The sequence below is a fragment of the Penicillium chrysogenum genome, assembly GCF_028827035.1.
Source record: "Penicillium chrysogenum strain IBT 35668 chromosome Unknown utg000005l_segment0_segment0, whole genome shotgun sequence".
Lineage (NCBI taxonomy): Eukaryota > Fungi > Ascomycota > Eurotiomycetes > Eurotiales > Aspergillaceae > Penicillium > Penicillium chrysogenum.
Window position 1 is genome coordinate 2,848,018 of NW_026622753.1, and position 15,123 is coordinate 2,863,140.

General features: G+C 50.0%; 5 protein-coding genes across 5 annotated transcripts; 4 read left to right on the plus strand and 1 right to left on the minus strand.

Annotated features, from left to right (window-relative positions):
• Positions 1–1,883: 1,883 nt before the first annotated feature.
• N7489_009472 (TIM-barrel enzyme family protein) lies at positions 1,884–2,799 on the minus strand (the record flags this gene model as incomplete). Its single annotated transcript, XM_056715222.1, has 2 exons — positions 1,884–2,635; positions 2,712–2,799. 2 exons carry the CDS (start codon positions 2,797–2,799, stop codon positions 1,884–1,886), a joined length of 840 nt encoding a protein of 279 aa, XP_056562844.1.
• Positions 2,800–3,637: 838 nt separating this feature from the next.
• On the plus strand, positions 3,638–6,645 carry N7489_009473 (magnesium transporter CorA family protein; the record flags this gene model as incomplete). The annotated part of the gene is made up of 5 exons (XM_056715223.1): positions 3,638–3,921; positions 3,977–4,117; positions 4,186–6,246; positions 6,323–6,525; positions 6,575–6,645. 5 exons carry the CDS (start codon positions 3,638–3,640, stop codon positions 6,643–6,645), a joined length of 2,760 nt encoding a protein of 919 aa, XP_056562845.1.
• A 1,088-nt stretch (positions 6,646–7,733) lies between these two features.
• On the plus strand, positions 7,734–8,934 carry N7489_009474 (uncharacterized protein; the record flags this gene model as incomplete). The annotated part of the gene is made up of 2 exons (XM_056715224.1): positions 7,734–8,540; positions 8,590–8,934. 2 exons carry the CDS (start codon positions 7,734–7,736, stop codon positions 8,932–8,934), a joined length of 1,152 nt encoding a protein of 383 aa, XP_056562846.1.
• Positions 8,935–10,117: 1,183 nt separating this feature from the next.
• N7489_009475 (uncharacterized protein) lies at positions 10,118–10,852 on the plus strand (the record flags this gene model as incomplete). The annotated part of the gene is made up of 1 exon (XM_056715225.1): positions 10,118–10,852. One exon carries the CDS (start codon positions 10,118–10,120, stop codon positions 10,850–10,852), a length of 735 nt encoding a protein of 244 aa, XP_056562847.1.
• Positions 10,853–11,776: 924 nt separating this feature from the next.
• N7489_009476 (putative phospholipid metabolism enzyme regulator) lies at positions 11,777–14,500 on the plus strand (the record flags this gene model as incomplete). The annotated part of the gene is made up of 1 exon (XM_056715226.1): positions 11,777–14,500. One exon carries the CDS (start codon positions 11,777–11,779, stop codon positions 14,498–14,500), a length of 2,724 nt encoding a protein of 907 aa, XP_056562848.1.
• Between the last annotated feature and the right edge of the window lie 623 nt (positions 14,501–15,123).

Consider the following 15,123-nt stretch of genomic DNA (forward strand, 5'->3'; position numbering starts at 1 on the left):
GACAATGCGTCAGCCCGATGTGTATTTGCCATGGCTTTGATGCCTTATGAGTGATGACCTGTACTTCTGGTATGGCAATGTAATAATCTATTTCCACTTTATTTTCTACTTCTCTCCACTTAGCTGTCTCTTGCAATGTATTATTCCTTGTGTATCTTCCAAGGCTGGGAGATCACAACCTTTCTCCTTTCAAAAACATCACTACCACTACTTTCGTGGAGCCTATGACGGTGTTTTTGTTTCCAGCCTTCTCTTGTGTTTACCTTTTGACTTACCTTCCATTCATCTTCCACTCACCTTGCACTCATCCTTCTATCACATCGGCTCCTTCACAGCCCCGAAAATACCCGGGGCATCTCTCTGAGGGTGCCACGACTTGTCAGTTCATGTATACCGAGCGTGTGGCAGCACCTGGATGGACTGGTAACCCAAGTTCAAAGATCGCGACAAAGGCGCTGGAGACATTGGGATGAGTTATCCAATTGGGATTCGAGGAGACAATACCACCGGCATCTGGGGAGGCTTCCGAGCTTAGCGAAGATGGATCACGACGCATATACTGCCTCTCACCATGTCCTGGGATTGGCGAAGTACGCTAATTACTCTTATTGCACTCTTCGTCTCACCGCGGGTAAGCGCAGCTCAAGAGACTAGGGTAGTTCTTCTGCGCCCGAGTTCGGGCGTGTTGGAGGCGTCTTTTGCCGGAGACTGATCCAAGACGAACTCTTGATCTTGACCAGAACACTGACGGCCAAGAACATGAGTTGGATGGCCTGGCCATGGTTATCTCGAAGACCAACTACAAGCCCTTGAGCAACAGAAGGCTCGGGTCATGATGCAGGAGATCACCTTCTGGACCAACTTTTTCACTAAGAGCAAGTCGTTCTCAAGTGCATGTATACCACGAAGACGGGCCAAAGGGCCAAACTTACCTCGCGCAATCAAGTCACCACCCTTTCATTGTTCTTGACTCAAAAGGAGTGTCTAGTAAAAAAAAAAAAAACATATCAACAGAACGGAAAGGTTGCAGACGGACATACAGACCCATCCCAATCCCAAGCAAGTTTCTCCTCGACAGTGTCGATAGCTACCGAATTGTCAACCGAGCGGACCCTCCATCACCCTCGAAGTTGCATACTCAGAATCAGACTCAAAATTAAATTCTGATCTCCGATCTTGGTTGAGTCCTGGTGATGGCATAGACGCAGAATGACGTGAATGTCATGCTGGTGGAATGTAACGGGAGCATCAAGGCAAGGTTGTGATCATTGTGGAGTGGTGGAAGCCGACAGGGGGACGTGTTTCTGGCACTCCAGAGCCATACATGTGTGATCGCAACGGCATGCCTAATGGCCAACGTCTGTCTGCCTGACACTCCGGATCAAAGGTCTCGGCCAGAAAGCTGGAGAAAAGTGAGAGAGAGGCAAAGCAACAGGGCCCATCGTTCCCAGGTCACTTGGGTTACCAAACAAGGAAAGCAGCCGAATGTCAGTGATCATCCTCTCATTGCCCCCCTCCGAAAGCCTACAATGCCGTCAACTCGCGCAGGGCGGGGAGATCTCCAGATCTCCCAACAACTGGAGTATGTCACAGGCGGTTTGGGAAGATCAGGTGAGGTAGATTTGGTTTGTTTTCTTTCGTTTCTCAAGGGCATACGAAGGAAGTTGATAGATACCCAAATAGGTCACTTTTGTCCATCCAAGCATTGATTTATCATAGGCTTGGTTTCATTCTACCAAGCTAACCTATGATTCGTGTAACAAAGGGGGTTATCACTACATAAGAGCCATAAGAGCATGGCCTTATTAGCGATAGACGTGACTTTGAGGTCAAGGGAAACAAGGAGTTCATCACACAGATCAGAAAACTTCTTGGCCACAGCTCTACCTCTTCAAGGCAATCTTTTTGAACTCAGCAGTGGTGTCCCTGATGGCTACTTCAACAGGAAGTCGCTCCATTGAACTGGCCCCATAGAAGCCATGCAAGCCCTGCACCCTATCCAATACGAATTTGGCATCTTCTGGAGCAGCAATAGGCCCACCGTGACACAGCACAATGACATCCTTATTGATCTGCACCGCCGCATCCCGCATTGCCTGGATCTCCACAACACATTGATCCAACGTCTTTCCAGTCTTCGCCCCGATCAGCCCAGAAGTAGTCAGACCCATATGTGCCACCAGGATATCCGCCCCAGCCTTCGTCATAGCCTCGGTCTCCTCGACATTGAAAACATAAGGCGTCGTCAGAATATCCAACTCAGCCGCCTGCCGCACCATCTCCACCTCTTTACCATACCCCATCCCAGTCTCCTCCAGGTTAGCACGGAAGTTGCCATCGATCAATCCCACCGTGGGGAAGTTCTGCACCCCAGCAAATCCCAAGTCCCGCAGCTGCTTCAGGAACCGCGGGATATGCTTGAATGGATCCGTACCACAGACACCCGCAATCACCGGGATATTTTGAACAATAGGGATGACTTCAGCGGCCATTTCGACCATCACCTCGTTGGCGTTGCTGTAGGGCATCAATCCCGCGAGACTTCCGCACCCCGCCATGCGGAAGCGACCGCTGTTGTATATGATGACTAGGTCTGCGCCGCCGGCCTCGACCGATTTTGCGGAGAGACCGATGCCTGGTGGTGGGTTATTAGTTGAACTAATTGATAGAAAGGCGAGAGCCCCGAGAGGCAGGTGACACGAAGTACTTACCGGCTCCGGCTCCAACGATGGGCTTCCCGTCTTCAATTTGACGGCGTAGGTGGGCGAGAATCTCGCTGCGACAAGTGGGTGGAGCCATAGTTGAGCAAATGAAGATTTGTAGTTGTTAATTGTTCCTGTAGCTCAAAGGGTGAGATATTCGATATTCTCCTCTTGTCTCACTTGAATTTATTATCTGAATCGTGCTTCTCGCAAAAGGCGGGGCGAACTTTTTGGTGCGGATGCGGAGGACTAGCTACCTTGAACAAGTAGAAGGTTCATCATACCATATATTGAGTCTATACAATGCCCCTATATTGTGCACTTTGCCTTTGAGTGAATTAGGAACAGACTAGGGACACTACCTAGGTAAGATATCCCTGACGAGTTGCGTTGTCGGCCAAAACCTGAATTTCTACCTATAGTTGTGCTGACCTCATCCATCCCGTTTTAGGAAAAGCCTCCAGGGTTGTCCCATGGAAGTCTCAGGATCTCATGGACCTCGGGGGGTTTCTCTTTGTATTTGGATTCTTTCTTCTTTCTTGTACACTATAATATCCTACAGTACAACTTATTCCTAGTTCTATTTGATATCTGACAAAATTTGCTTGTTTCTTCCAAGGTTGTTGTTTTATTCCGGGAATGTTCCACTCTGCTTTTGCCACCCGCGTCATCCCCAACTTAAGCTGCAGCTCCCTTCAACGCTGTCGACCATGCCGATGTCGGTTCCCCCATGATTATCGCCAGTAAGATCGTATGGAAAGCTGGGTATCCTGCATCCTGCATCCTGCGAGTCTTTGCCCTGTGAGCCTGTTTGTGTTGGGCTCCATTGGTTGGTGAGCTGTCGAAAAGTTCTCATCCACTTCAATACAGTTGCTCTGTACGGAGTACTGAAGACACCCAACCTTCATCGCGACCCAATCGTTGAGGCCGTCACAATGGATCCGCCCATGATCCCAATACCTGGAACAGCGTCTTCCAGACCGCCACATTCGTCGCATTCGTCTAGCCCAAGAAAACGTCCACAGCACAGCGATTACCCACCTGCTGATAACAACGCTAGCCATGGCCTAATGAGCGGCGGTCGGGCCCCAGGCACTGGTCCGGTACCCGTCCCGGAGACGTCGCCAGCCAACAAGACCCGCTCCAACCCCCCCGCTGATAATGCTGCTGGCAAACCCTCCAAGTCCTCCAAACGCAAAAAAGAACCGCAATCGCAAGCGTCGCAATCGACACCAGTCTTTTATTCCACCTAGTCGGGAGGAATCCCATGATAGCCCTGCAGAGATTTCGGATGCTGGAGGTGTTAGGGACTCAATGGAGGCCGATCGGCCAACCTCGAGGGACAAGTCGTTCTTCAAATTGGGCCGCAATCTAAGCAACACAAGCTTGGAGAGCGATGCCCTGTTAGATCATCGGTAAGATCTCGTGATATTGAGCGATCTCGGAGCTTCACACCTGGTAGATACTAATATTTCTACCTTAGGGACCAACCCTCGATGAGACCTCGTCGTGACAGTCGCCTTGCATCGTCATTCCGCCCCAGCTCCCTAACATCCAATGTCTTCCGATCAAACGATGGGCAATCTCGCAACACCCCGAGAGGGACACGGAGCCAACAACATAATGGTGATAGTGACGAAGAGGATACAAATGATCGGACGCCATTGATGCGGCCAGTTTCAGGCCAGATACCTGGCCATAATCGGTACGGAACAGACACTCGCCCGGGTTTGTTCTCATCGCGTGCTCGACACCCCTCTGCTCAGACTATATCCTCGGAATGTTCGCCAAAGGATGATCGCAGCCCACTCTATTCTCCCTGTGTAGAGCGAGACTACGATGTCAACAACCCGCCGTCCATTCCGGGTTCTCCAAAATTGGGCCCGGAGATGAATTATGAAGATGCTGTGGTAACAGGAGCTGATTGGGACTTCTCAATGGCTCGGTCATTGGATAATCGCAAGGACTCTCTGAACCCCCTCAACGACACTTTGATCGATATAGAGGGAAATGGATCGCACCCACATTCTGCACCATCCTCTTCGCCTGGGTCACCGCTGCTTTCCCCACATCAAGAATTGCGGCGACGCCGGACCGTGGCAGTACCAGCAGAGGAAGACGTTTGCTTCCCTACCGAGGCGATATCCGAATTGGGAGACGAGGGACCAAGGCAAATGCGAGATGAAGTCGGTGAACGTCGGCGGCGTAGACATCGGCGTTGGCCCGATCTCTCGGTGCTGGAAGAATGGAGCCGCGAGGAGAAAGAGGAGTGCAATGGAGACATTCGAGTCAAAAGGATCAGTGAGCCTGTGCTCGTCGAAGGCCGATTGCGCCCTCAGTATACAGGTTGGCGACGCGAAGAGGATGAGGCGCCTTATCGGTTCACGTATTTCAACGAAGAATTTCCGAGCACCATTCATGCCCAGACTATCTCCGAGCTGGTCCAGCCAGGTGGTAGCTTCCGCGATCTGTTTATTCCAGATCCACCCGAATTAGAGGATTCCTCGGAAGATGAGGACGACGAAGACGAATCATTCGTGGAGAACCCAGCTTTCAATAACTCAACACAAGCGCCCAACAAGCCAACATATCACTCAGACAACCACAGTCAAGGGCAAGGTCATCAAACGAACGTCAATCCTCATATGACGACTCAGACCGTTGCTCCCAATGGAAGGAGTACAAGTGACCTTATGACCGGCAATGCTCCTCCTGTCAGGGGGCCCTCGCGTTTATCTGTCATCAGCGAAGGACGCCCAGACTCCCACCGAGAGCTTTCGCCCGCACCTTCAAACACCCCATTTAACAACACCCCCAACACGAAACCTAAACGGTACGGTCCGCGGCCGACTTTCTGGCTAGATGTTCTCTCTCCGACAGATGGGGAGATGCGTACGATTGCCAAAGCTTTTGGGATTCACGCGCTAACGGCAGAGGACATTATGATGCAAGAAGCTCGAGAGAAAGTCGAGTTGTTCCGCAGCTACTATTTTGTGAACTACCGCACTTTTGAGCAAGATGTCAACAGCGAGGACTACCTCGAGCCAGTGAACATGTATGTGGTGGTCTTCCGCGAAGGCGTGATATCCTTCCATTTCTCGCAGACACCCCACCCAGCCAATGTGCGGCGGCGTATTCGCCAGCTGATGGATTACCTGATCCTCAGCTCCGACTGGATTTCATACGCACTGATTGATGACATTACCGACGTTTTCGGTCCGCTGATCCAAGCTATTGAAGATGAGGTCGATGAGATCGACGAGATGATCATGCAGATGCACTCTTCCAGCAAGGAGGTGTCGTCCAATGACAGTGTGCTTCCTTCATTCGCACCAGGAGAAATGCTCCGGCGAGTGGGAGAATGCCGCAAGAAGGTCATGGGACTGTATCGACTTCTCAGCAACAAGGCCGATGTAGTCAAGGGCTTCGCCAAGCGTTGCAATGAGCAGTGGGAGGTCGCACCGAAGTCAGAGATTGGTCTGTACCTGGGTGACATTCAGGATCACATTATGACGATGACGGGTAACCTAACGCACTATGAAACGTAAGTCTTCCCTTTTGACCTATGTTCTAGGCTGGTCTTGCACAACGTTGCAGAAATCGCTAACTGTTTCCTCCAGAATCCTTTCCCGCGCACACTCCAATTACCTCGCACAGATCAACATCCTCATGAATGAGCGTCAGGAACATACTGCCGACGTACTGGGTAAGCTGACTGTTCTTGGTACGATTGTCCTACCGATGAACATCATCTGCGGCATGTGGGGGATGAACGTCAAAGTACCGGGTCAGGACATTGATAGTCTGACATGGTTCTGGTGCAGTATGTCTTCCCTCTTTTCCTTCCCAGACTATCTGCTAATACTCCGTAGTTACTGCCGGACTATGCGTGTTTGCATTTGTATCTGTTTGGACTGCTAAGAGAGTCTACAAAATTGTATAGACTTGCCATGTGTCTCCATGTTACTTTCTACTTGGTTTCAGTTGGTTGATCGATACCCCGGGTTTGGTTTGGTTACTTGCTCGTTTATATGGACCCTGGGGGTTTTTCTTCTTTTCGGTCTCTGACTGGCTCTAAATACTGGGCGTGTCCCCGGATTTGACGATATACGACGCATGTGTTGCTCTTGCTGTATATGGGAGTTTGCCTAGATATGCATAACTTGCTACAGGTTGGATAGAAGTGTATATTAGTTAACAACCTGTTCCTCATACCATATACATTAGTACATCCCTAGAAAGGTAATCCTTGATTTTGTCCTTGTTTTTACTTGGGTACTGGCTATCCATAGTGGGAAGTGGAAAAGTACCTACGAATAGCTCCAAATTGATTGGGAACGGGGACCAACACCCGAAGCGGTGTGCCCAGGTGGTTTGGTTGGCTTAGGGTCCGGTCCGCCCGCCCCGTCGTTCTTGAGCGGGGTTCCTCCCAAAAATGGCTGGTGCTCGCTTCAGAGGACTCGAGGCGACCTGGACGGAGTAGGCGAGCGCTTGTTGATCTGTTTCACAGTCAAAGGTTATTTTTATTTGATCTTCTGCTGTAATTAGTGTCTCAGTACCCTTACTATATCTTCCCGGTTCACAGTCAGGCGCTTCTCACCCCAACGTTCCGGTATCGAACCCTAAAATGACGACGTATGTATGGGTGAAGATATGCGCCTCGGTTAATGCGCTGGTTCCTTGCCAAAAGGTGTATGGAGTACCTAGCAAGGGTCATGGCGAGGTGAATATTGGCCCACTGATCCTATGATCGGCTGTTGACAAATTAACGTAAGTCCCAGTTGTGAGCAAGACCGCGCCGGCGCGATGTATCATTATTGGACCACTCCGTAAGATTCAATCTCAGGCCCACACTCGCATGACAATCGTAATTTCCGACCTTGCACGGTGAAGAAGGAATACTTATAACTATGTTGTAGAGCCCCCTGTCCCGCACAGATGCTTCTGAAAGAGTGCATGCTTGACAACGGAATTTCCGAACTACAATCGCACCGCTCTCTTCCATTCTAATAACACCCTATATATCACATCATGGACGCCGCCGAGGAGTATGCCGAGCTTATGAGCGTCAACAAAAACGAGGGCAAATACCTATTCTACCCTCAGCGGTTTAGTCGACTTCACCCTGGCTCGGTTGGCTTCTTTAACAGACATGGAGTGTGGAGTGAAATCACCGATCTATGTGAGGAAGGGCGCCCAAAGAGAGACGGATACGAGAATCCCAGCAGGCCCCTTAAGCTCGACCAACCTACGGAATCCTTCTGGAAAACAAGATCCTCGGGCAGTGAGGCAGAAATGAATTTCGGGCTCACTGGAGGACTTTCTGGGGCTCTCTCTGCCGCCCCAGTGGATGTATTCGCCGAGGCCACGAACAAAAATGGCTCATCTGGACAGGCGGCACTGATTACCGAGTCTGCGGTAAGACATGAGACGCTGGAAGCTCCTTTCCAAGGGCCGATTCAGAAGTGGGTCGAGAAGAATGCAAAGGCTCTTGTGGACTCGGATTATGGTGAAGATGTTGCAACGTACGGTCTCTGGGCAATCCAGGCTGCCTGGGTTACGAAGGAGTGTGCGATCACTTTGAATAGTGCCAAGAATCGAGAGGCCAACCTGGGGTTCGACGTTGGGGCGACCGGCCTTGGTAAAGTCGGGGCTAGTGGAGGATCGCTTGCAAAACTCGAACAGAAGGGTTGGACTGCATATGAAGCGAAAGAGGTATGTATTGACTGTTTTCATTTCGCGATCATTGCTGACCCTATCCAGGGAGACCAGGGATTAGTGATTGCTTTCGGCGGATTCAAATATGAGCTCCACAAATTCTTTAAATGGAGAAGCAATGTAAGTTCCTTCTCTTATAGGATTCCTTCTGAACGTATGAAGTATGCAGCCCCTCAAAATTACCGACACAAGAATGGATGAAAGACCTGAGACAATTCAGGTCACTCCCCTGTTCACGAAGCCCATTCTTGATGAGAACGGAGTTGAGACTGGCTTTGAGATTTTCAAGCATATATTAAATGAGAATGGGGAGAAAATTGGCGAGGAGAAGGTGGACATAGGAGTGCAGGGAAAGGAAAGGGAAGGAAATGAGAGAAGAGATGCAGAGACGGAAAAAGAAGAACAGGAGAGGCAGGAAAAGCCTGAAGAAAAAGAAGATTCCATGATCCAATGTGATACTGTTGGGATCAGTGAAACTGCTCTTGAAGCGGATTCAAAGGCAAAGCAGGCGTGATTCCACTGAGAAAGAAGATCTAGAATCTGCTGCCATATTTTGCATAAGGAGATTTGTCGAATTCGGGTTGTTGTATAGCAGCACATTGCTTTTGTATAGCCTTGTGCTCATGCATCCTGAATGGTAAATTGCCAGTGGCTCGAGAAAATCAAGTTTGTATAGGAACTTACATACTTAATTTCCTCATCATTGTAGGGTTGAGTACATCCGTAGATAGTAAATAGGGTTACTCAGGTCACTGTTCGCCAAAGTAGTATCTCCCTATATGTGTAGTTGTACGTAGTGAATCTATATAGGCCGTGGCAAGATGAAGTCATTGTATTTCCCTTACATGGGTAATTAATTATTTCCTGCATCCTGCTTGTTTTATTACCATTTGTTACTGTTTTATTACCATTTTCAGTCATCGGTCGTCCCCAGACAGTGCCCGGGTGACTTCGCGGTATTTGCAGTCCTAACATCTAGTAGGTAGCTCCCAGACTATCTGCTGATACTTATACTTGGTAGTTACTGCCGGACTATGCGTGTTTGCATTTGTATCTGTTTGAACTGCTAAGAGAGTACAAAATTGTATAGACTTGCCATATGTCTCTCTATATTGCTTTCTACTTGGTTTCAGTTGATTGGGTCGATACCCCGGGTTTGGTTTGGTTAATTGCTCGTTTATGTATGGACCCTGGGGGTTTTTCTTCTTTTCGGTCTCTGACTGGCTCTGGATACTCGGCGTGTCCCCGGATTTGACGATATACGACGCATGTGTTGCTCTTGCTGTATATGGGAGGTTGCCAAGATATTCATATTGGCTGCAGGTTGGATAGAAGTGTATATTAGGGGGAAAAGAAAACCTGTTTCCCCAAATCACATCTATTCTACTCTAGTAACTGTATCTACTGTAGAATTGATCTTCAATCGGTATTTGCAGTCCTAACATCTAGTAGGTAGCTCCCAACGAAACGGAGCACGGCTTTGGTTCTTCGGGTTTCTTTCCCGGGCACTTTGATTTCTTACCCCTTCGTCTTTGATATATCACCATCTCATTCTTGATACTTGGTGTATGACTCTTGACTCTTATAAAATGACTGAGCCCAATATTTGCTCTCCCCAACATGACGATGGTTGCCTGGAGGGTCTACCTCTTTCAATCAGGAGGTACGAATATCAAGGAAGGCACCATTTCAGTCGTATGCTAGATCTTGAATCTGGCAGGCGCGAACGTGAAACCGACTATATGCTTTTTCATATTGACCCGGTAGACTTGACTCACGACTTCCTCGACGAAGCAACGGCTTATTTTCCACGACTGCGTCTTTCTTTTGATATTCCACATAAACTACTGCTAATAACCATACCGAGCCCTGAGCACGCAGCTGCGATTGGTGCCCTTAGTGAAGAAACGCGGCGAGATCTCGACTCGATGGGCCATGGTCTGTCTCACGCGATCAAGTCCTATCCAGGGGGCGGCACCCGTGCCCAAAACGGCAAAGGAAAAGATGCTGATATAGCATTTGGCCCAAGGAGGCGAGCAGTAGGAGAGCGAGCAAACGGAAACGAAAGATACACCGTTGTCGCTGAGATCGCTATCTCTGAGACGGAAACTAAGCTGAAGAGAGATACTGATTTTTGGTTGGACCCCCTTTGTGGCAATGCAAATCTGGTCATAACGATCACGGCAAGCAGAAAACTTGCCTACATCAAGATCGACACCTGGCAACGGGTGAATGACCAAGCCCACTGTACTGGGAGTCTGTCGATAACAAAGACCACGCAGGGCAGAGTTAAGGTCACCGGTCCCCTGCGCATTCCATTTGATGCGTTATTTGACAGAGCGCCAACAAGTCCTGCGGAAAGAGCTATATCTCTTTCCGTGCAACGTCTTCAGTCCCTCGCAGAGGCTATCTGGGAGGACCAAGGGATCTGACGTGTATGTTTCATTACCATCGGTCATTTATACTGTTTATTACCGTTTATTACCATTTATTACCGTTCTCGGCGTCACCCAACGGTCATCAATCCCCATCCCAGTGACTTCATCTTTTTTTCTTTTTTTGCTTCTATTTCTTCTCTACTTCTCTACCTTTCTACTCTATTTCCTTCTACTTTTCACATTCACATTCTTTCTTTTCGACTCGATTCTAGACCCGTCCGTGCTTCTATGCAGTGATCCTCTTGACGTGGACCACGGTCATTGGTCTTTGCCACGACCCATCAGCCACTTTTCACCGAGGTTTTGACCGACTTCTGCACATTTGGCAGAGGCGCCACTCCAAAAACAACGTCAATCCAGTCCAGTCAAGCCAGTCAAGCCAGTCAAAAAACGTTGAGCCGGATCGGCGGGTCTCCATTTGCCTTAAATCCGCCAACCAAATCTTGTCCTCTTCACTTCCCTTCGTTCTAGGCCTTTGTTTTTGTTGGCAACAAAGCAGAAAAACAAGTGATGGGCTCTCTTTGCGCTACACTGACGGCCCACTTGGTGTTCTAAACATCCATCTCTCTCCAGTTTCCCCAACCCCTGCACCTGCTGCAGCCATTTTTCGCTTGTGCGTTTCTGTACAGAACCCGATTTCCGGCAAACAGCATGTGGTCATCGGCTATTCGTTATCCTGGACCCTCGCATGTGTAACCCGTATTCTGCGCAACATCTCATTCGATCCTCGTGATATCTCATTCGCTCTTGCCAAAAAAACAACTCACTTCTTCACCGCGAGCTTTCCCTGCCTAGGCGCTGTGCCTTGCTTTTTCTGCTTACCCTTTTGGGCCCTGTGTCTGCCCAACTAACCCGGCTACCTCTCGGGTCTCCTGACTTGTCCACGTCGTATCAGTCCATTCTGACTCGACAGGGACCATGGCTGCGGAGTCCGAGAGGCCGCCTCACCTTAACGGCACCCCTGGTCGATCCAGTGGACCGAAGGGTGCAGAGGCGCCGTCAGACCCTACGCACCGATCGGCCAGCGAAAGTGGCATGATGGAACGGTCTCTCGTTACACCTCAGACTCAACCCATGTCTCAGGTCCCTAAACTTTTTCCCACTCCTCCTTCCGCTTCCGCTTCCGCGTCTACCACGAACTCCGCTGTTTCCTCCCGCGAACCCTCCCCGGTCCGACATTCTTCGCGTACCTACACTCCTACCTACAATCCTTCCTCGCCCACCCGGGTATCCTCACAATCGCGAAAGACCAGTCAAGACCGATCCAGTCCGATCCGACACTCTAACGGCCTGACATCCGGCCCACCTACAAGCTCACCAACACCGAATCTTCAACGTTCCTCCTCTTCTCCAGTAAGGTCCCTGGGTCTCTCCGTTCCTGTCGACTCGCCGGCCAATGTCCCCGGTCCGGAAAAGTCCAATATGCCATCATGGGCCGCGAACCGTCGCACGGATCTGGATTCGACACTCCCGAATACTTCGCAGAAAAGATCTTCATTGCCGTTGGAGGATTTCACACCTAAACCGGACCGAAACACAACTCGCACTGTCGCTAGAGGTGTTAGTGGGCAAGGGTCCTCCCTGGAAACCGTCGAAGAGATGGCAAGCAATCCCTCTACTCCGTCCAGTGAGACTCCTACCAAGCCGGTGATCCCGGAGGAATCACGATTGCACCGGATCGACGAAGACCCGACCCCACGTGCTCCGCATCAAACTTTAGGGAGTGGCAGTGACAGTGGTGAGAATCGAAGTTCGGAACCAAAGGAAGAAACCCGTCCACAGGCGCCTAGTGCGGCCAAAACAACCAAAACTCTGATGTCACAGCGATCGACAACATCACTCAGTGCTAGTGCTCGTGGAAAGCCTGCCGACGGCTCAGTGCGCAACATGATTGTAGAAACAGAGACCGTCAGTTCGATCCCGCAAGTTTCCATGGGAGTGGGGAATGGTGAGCGAGGCAACGCTTCCCGCGCAGAACAGGGTACACTTCGCATGAAGCCTTCCAATGAAACCATTCGTCCGCGCAAAGAAAAGAAAAAGAACCGTCGACCCAATGCCCTTCTTACGACAGGCCCTGTCACAAGCAAAGCCGACATCTTCGAGGCTAGAGTGGCCAATGCAGTGGATGAAGCCGATGTTTCAGACTCCGACGAGACTTTCGTTTACGACTCGAACCCGCCTGATCCATATCCTTCTCGACCACCCAGGTACCATTCTCGAACTCCTAGTGCGACCTCTATGGCGAGTCAAGCGGAGCAGTTGGCTGGTCGTACCCGAGGGTTGCGGGATACTTCCCATGGCGTGACAGGCAAACGCAGCATGAAGTTTACCAACACTAACCCCTACAACAACGGCAGCATAGAAGGTGACGGTGTCGAGATAGATATGGCTTCGCGCTCTACTAGACCGGATGGGAGTGGAACCATCACTCCCCGGCATCACAATTTGGGCCGCCTTCATGGACGCAACGGCATGCACCCAAATCTTTTTGATAACGACAGTGCTCACTCACAGAGCCAATCTCAAAAATCTCCCCGTCATTTCATCGGGAATAGCTATCGGCATTCTCGCCACCGGCTGTCTCCAAACTACAGAACTATTGGCGGTTCCAAGAAAAGCGGCGAGTACGACTATGAGGCAGAGGGTGCAGACGATGAACGTACACCGTTGGTAGGCACACCACGTACAATGCACAGTCGCGGTGGTCGACGGCCCAACAGTGCAAGCTTGCGGCAGATGCAGTACATGGCGCAGCGGGAGCGCGGGGTTTTCGCTCGATTTGGCTCGTGCGCTATTATCTTCCTTCTGTTGTTGATCGTCGCTGGCGGTGCCACCTCATTCATCGTGGCGGCAACCCAACCCCTTCTAGATGTCCAGGTTATTGCGATTCAAAACGTGCTGGCTTCGGAGCAGGAAATTATGTTGGATCTGAACGTGCAAGCCATCAATCCGAACCTGTTCCCTGTGACCATTGATGATACCGATGTCAACATATTCGCGAAGAGTCGATACGTTGGAACCGACAAGTTTTGGCGGGAGCACGGTGATCTGGATAACTTCCCACGCGTGGAGCAAAGCCGACGTCGCTGGCAGTTGTCACAAGCCGTAAGGTGTCTAGGCAATATGGACTGTGTTAAGGAAGCCATGTCTAGTCAACCTGACCCCCACACCACCGACGGGGTTGACAAGGGAACTGATCCTCCAACCGATCCAGAAGGCGACCCGCGATCAATGTTGCTTGGCCGCGTGTTCCACTTCGATTCCCCACTATCTTTTGAATCATCTCCTTGGAATCATTTGACTTCCAGCTCCAAAGGACAGATCCGTCTGCCCCGACCAGGAAACAAAACTGAGGCAGGAGGCACAGAGCGCTGGGAGCGAGTCCTCCAACACCCCTTTGAGTTGACTGTCCGCGGTATCATCAAATACCAGCTCCCACTCAGCTCTCGCTACCTCTCGGCATCTGTTAGCTCCAGCATCAAGGTGGTGCCCGATACCGATGACAACGACCCGGAGCAAACACCTCCGAGCAATGACACAGTACGAATTTCTGTGCCACAAAGAAGCGCACCACCCATTCGCCTTCCACTCGATACTCGATCCACTGGATCAGGGGATTCGAGACGACCTTTTACGGCATAACAAACTTAGCGATAGATCGAGATCATTGACTTACGACAGCCCTATCTTTTCTTAATTATGTTTTACTTTTTTTATCTTCATGTAACGCGACGAAAAGCAAAGAGCCTATTGCCTTTGGTGGCCCACTCTGTACACATCATACAGATACGCAGTATGGCCCCTATCATCCCTTGAGACTTCATTCCGCAGTATACCCCATTTGCAATTTTCGTCTTTTTGTGCTCGCAAGCCTTGGACAAGTTCTATCATGGACCGACTCTGTCCAGCTCTTGTCATTCCTTTCTCTCTTGTCCTTTGAAGAACTATTTCGGATATGGCTTTTTCTCTGTTATCCACTTCCTTGGAATGGATGCGATATCTGCTACATCGCTCCGTCCATCCATTCCTTACACGGCAGTCAGCCATATTTTCTTATCAGATTTTATTCGGTTCTTTTCCATGTCCATTCTTCTAGGTGCGAACCACGCTGTATCTGTACTATCTGTCTCGCTTCTGACTGATCTTAGAATCAGCCTTGTGTTACATATGTATTTCTTTTGTACGGCAGGGCTTTGGGGAAAGATACTTGTCATTATTAGCTCAGTCTTCGAATACGAGAAGGGTTGAGCTTTGCATAATGTTGT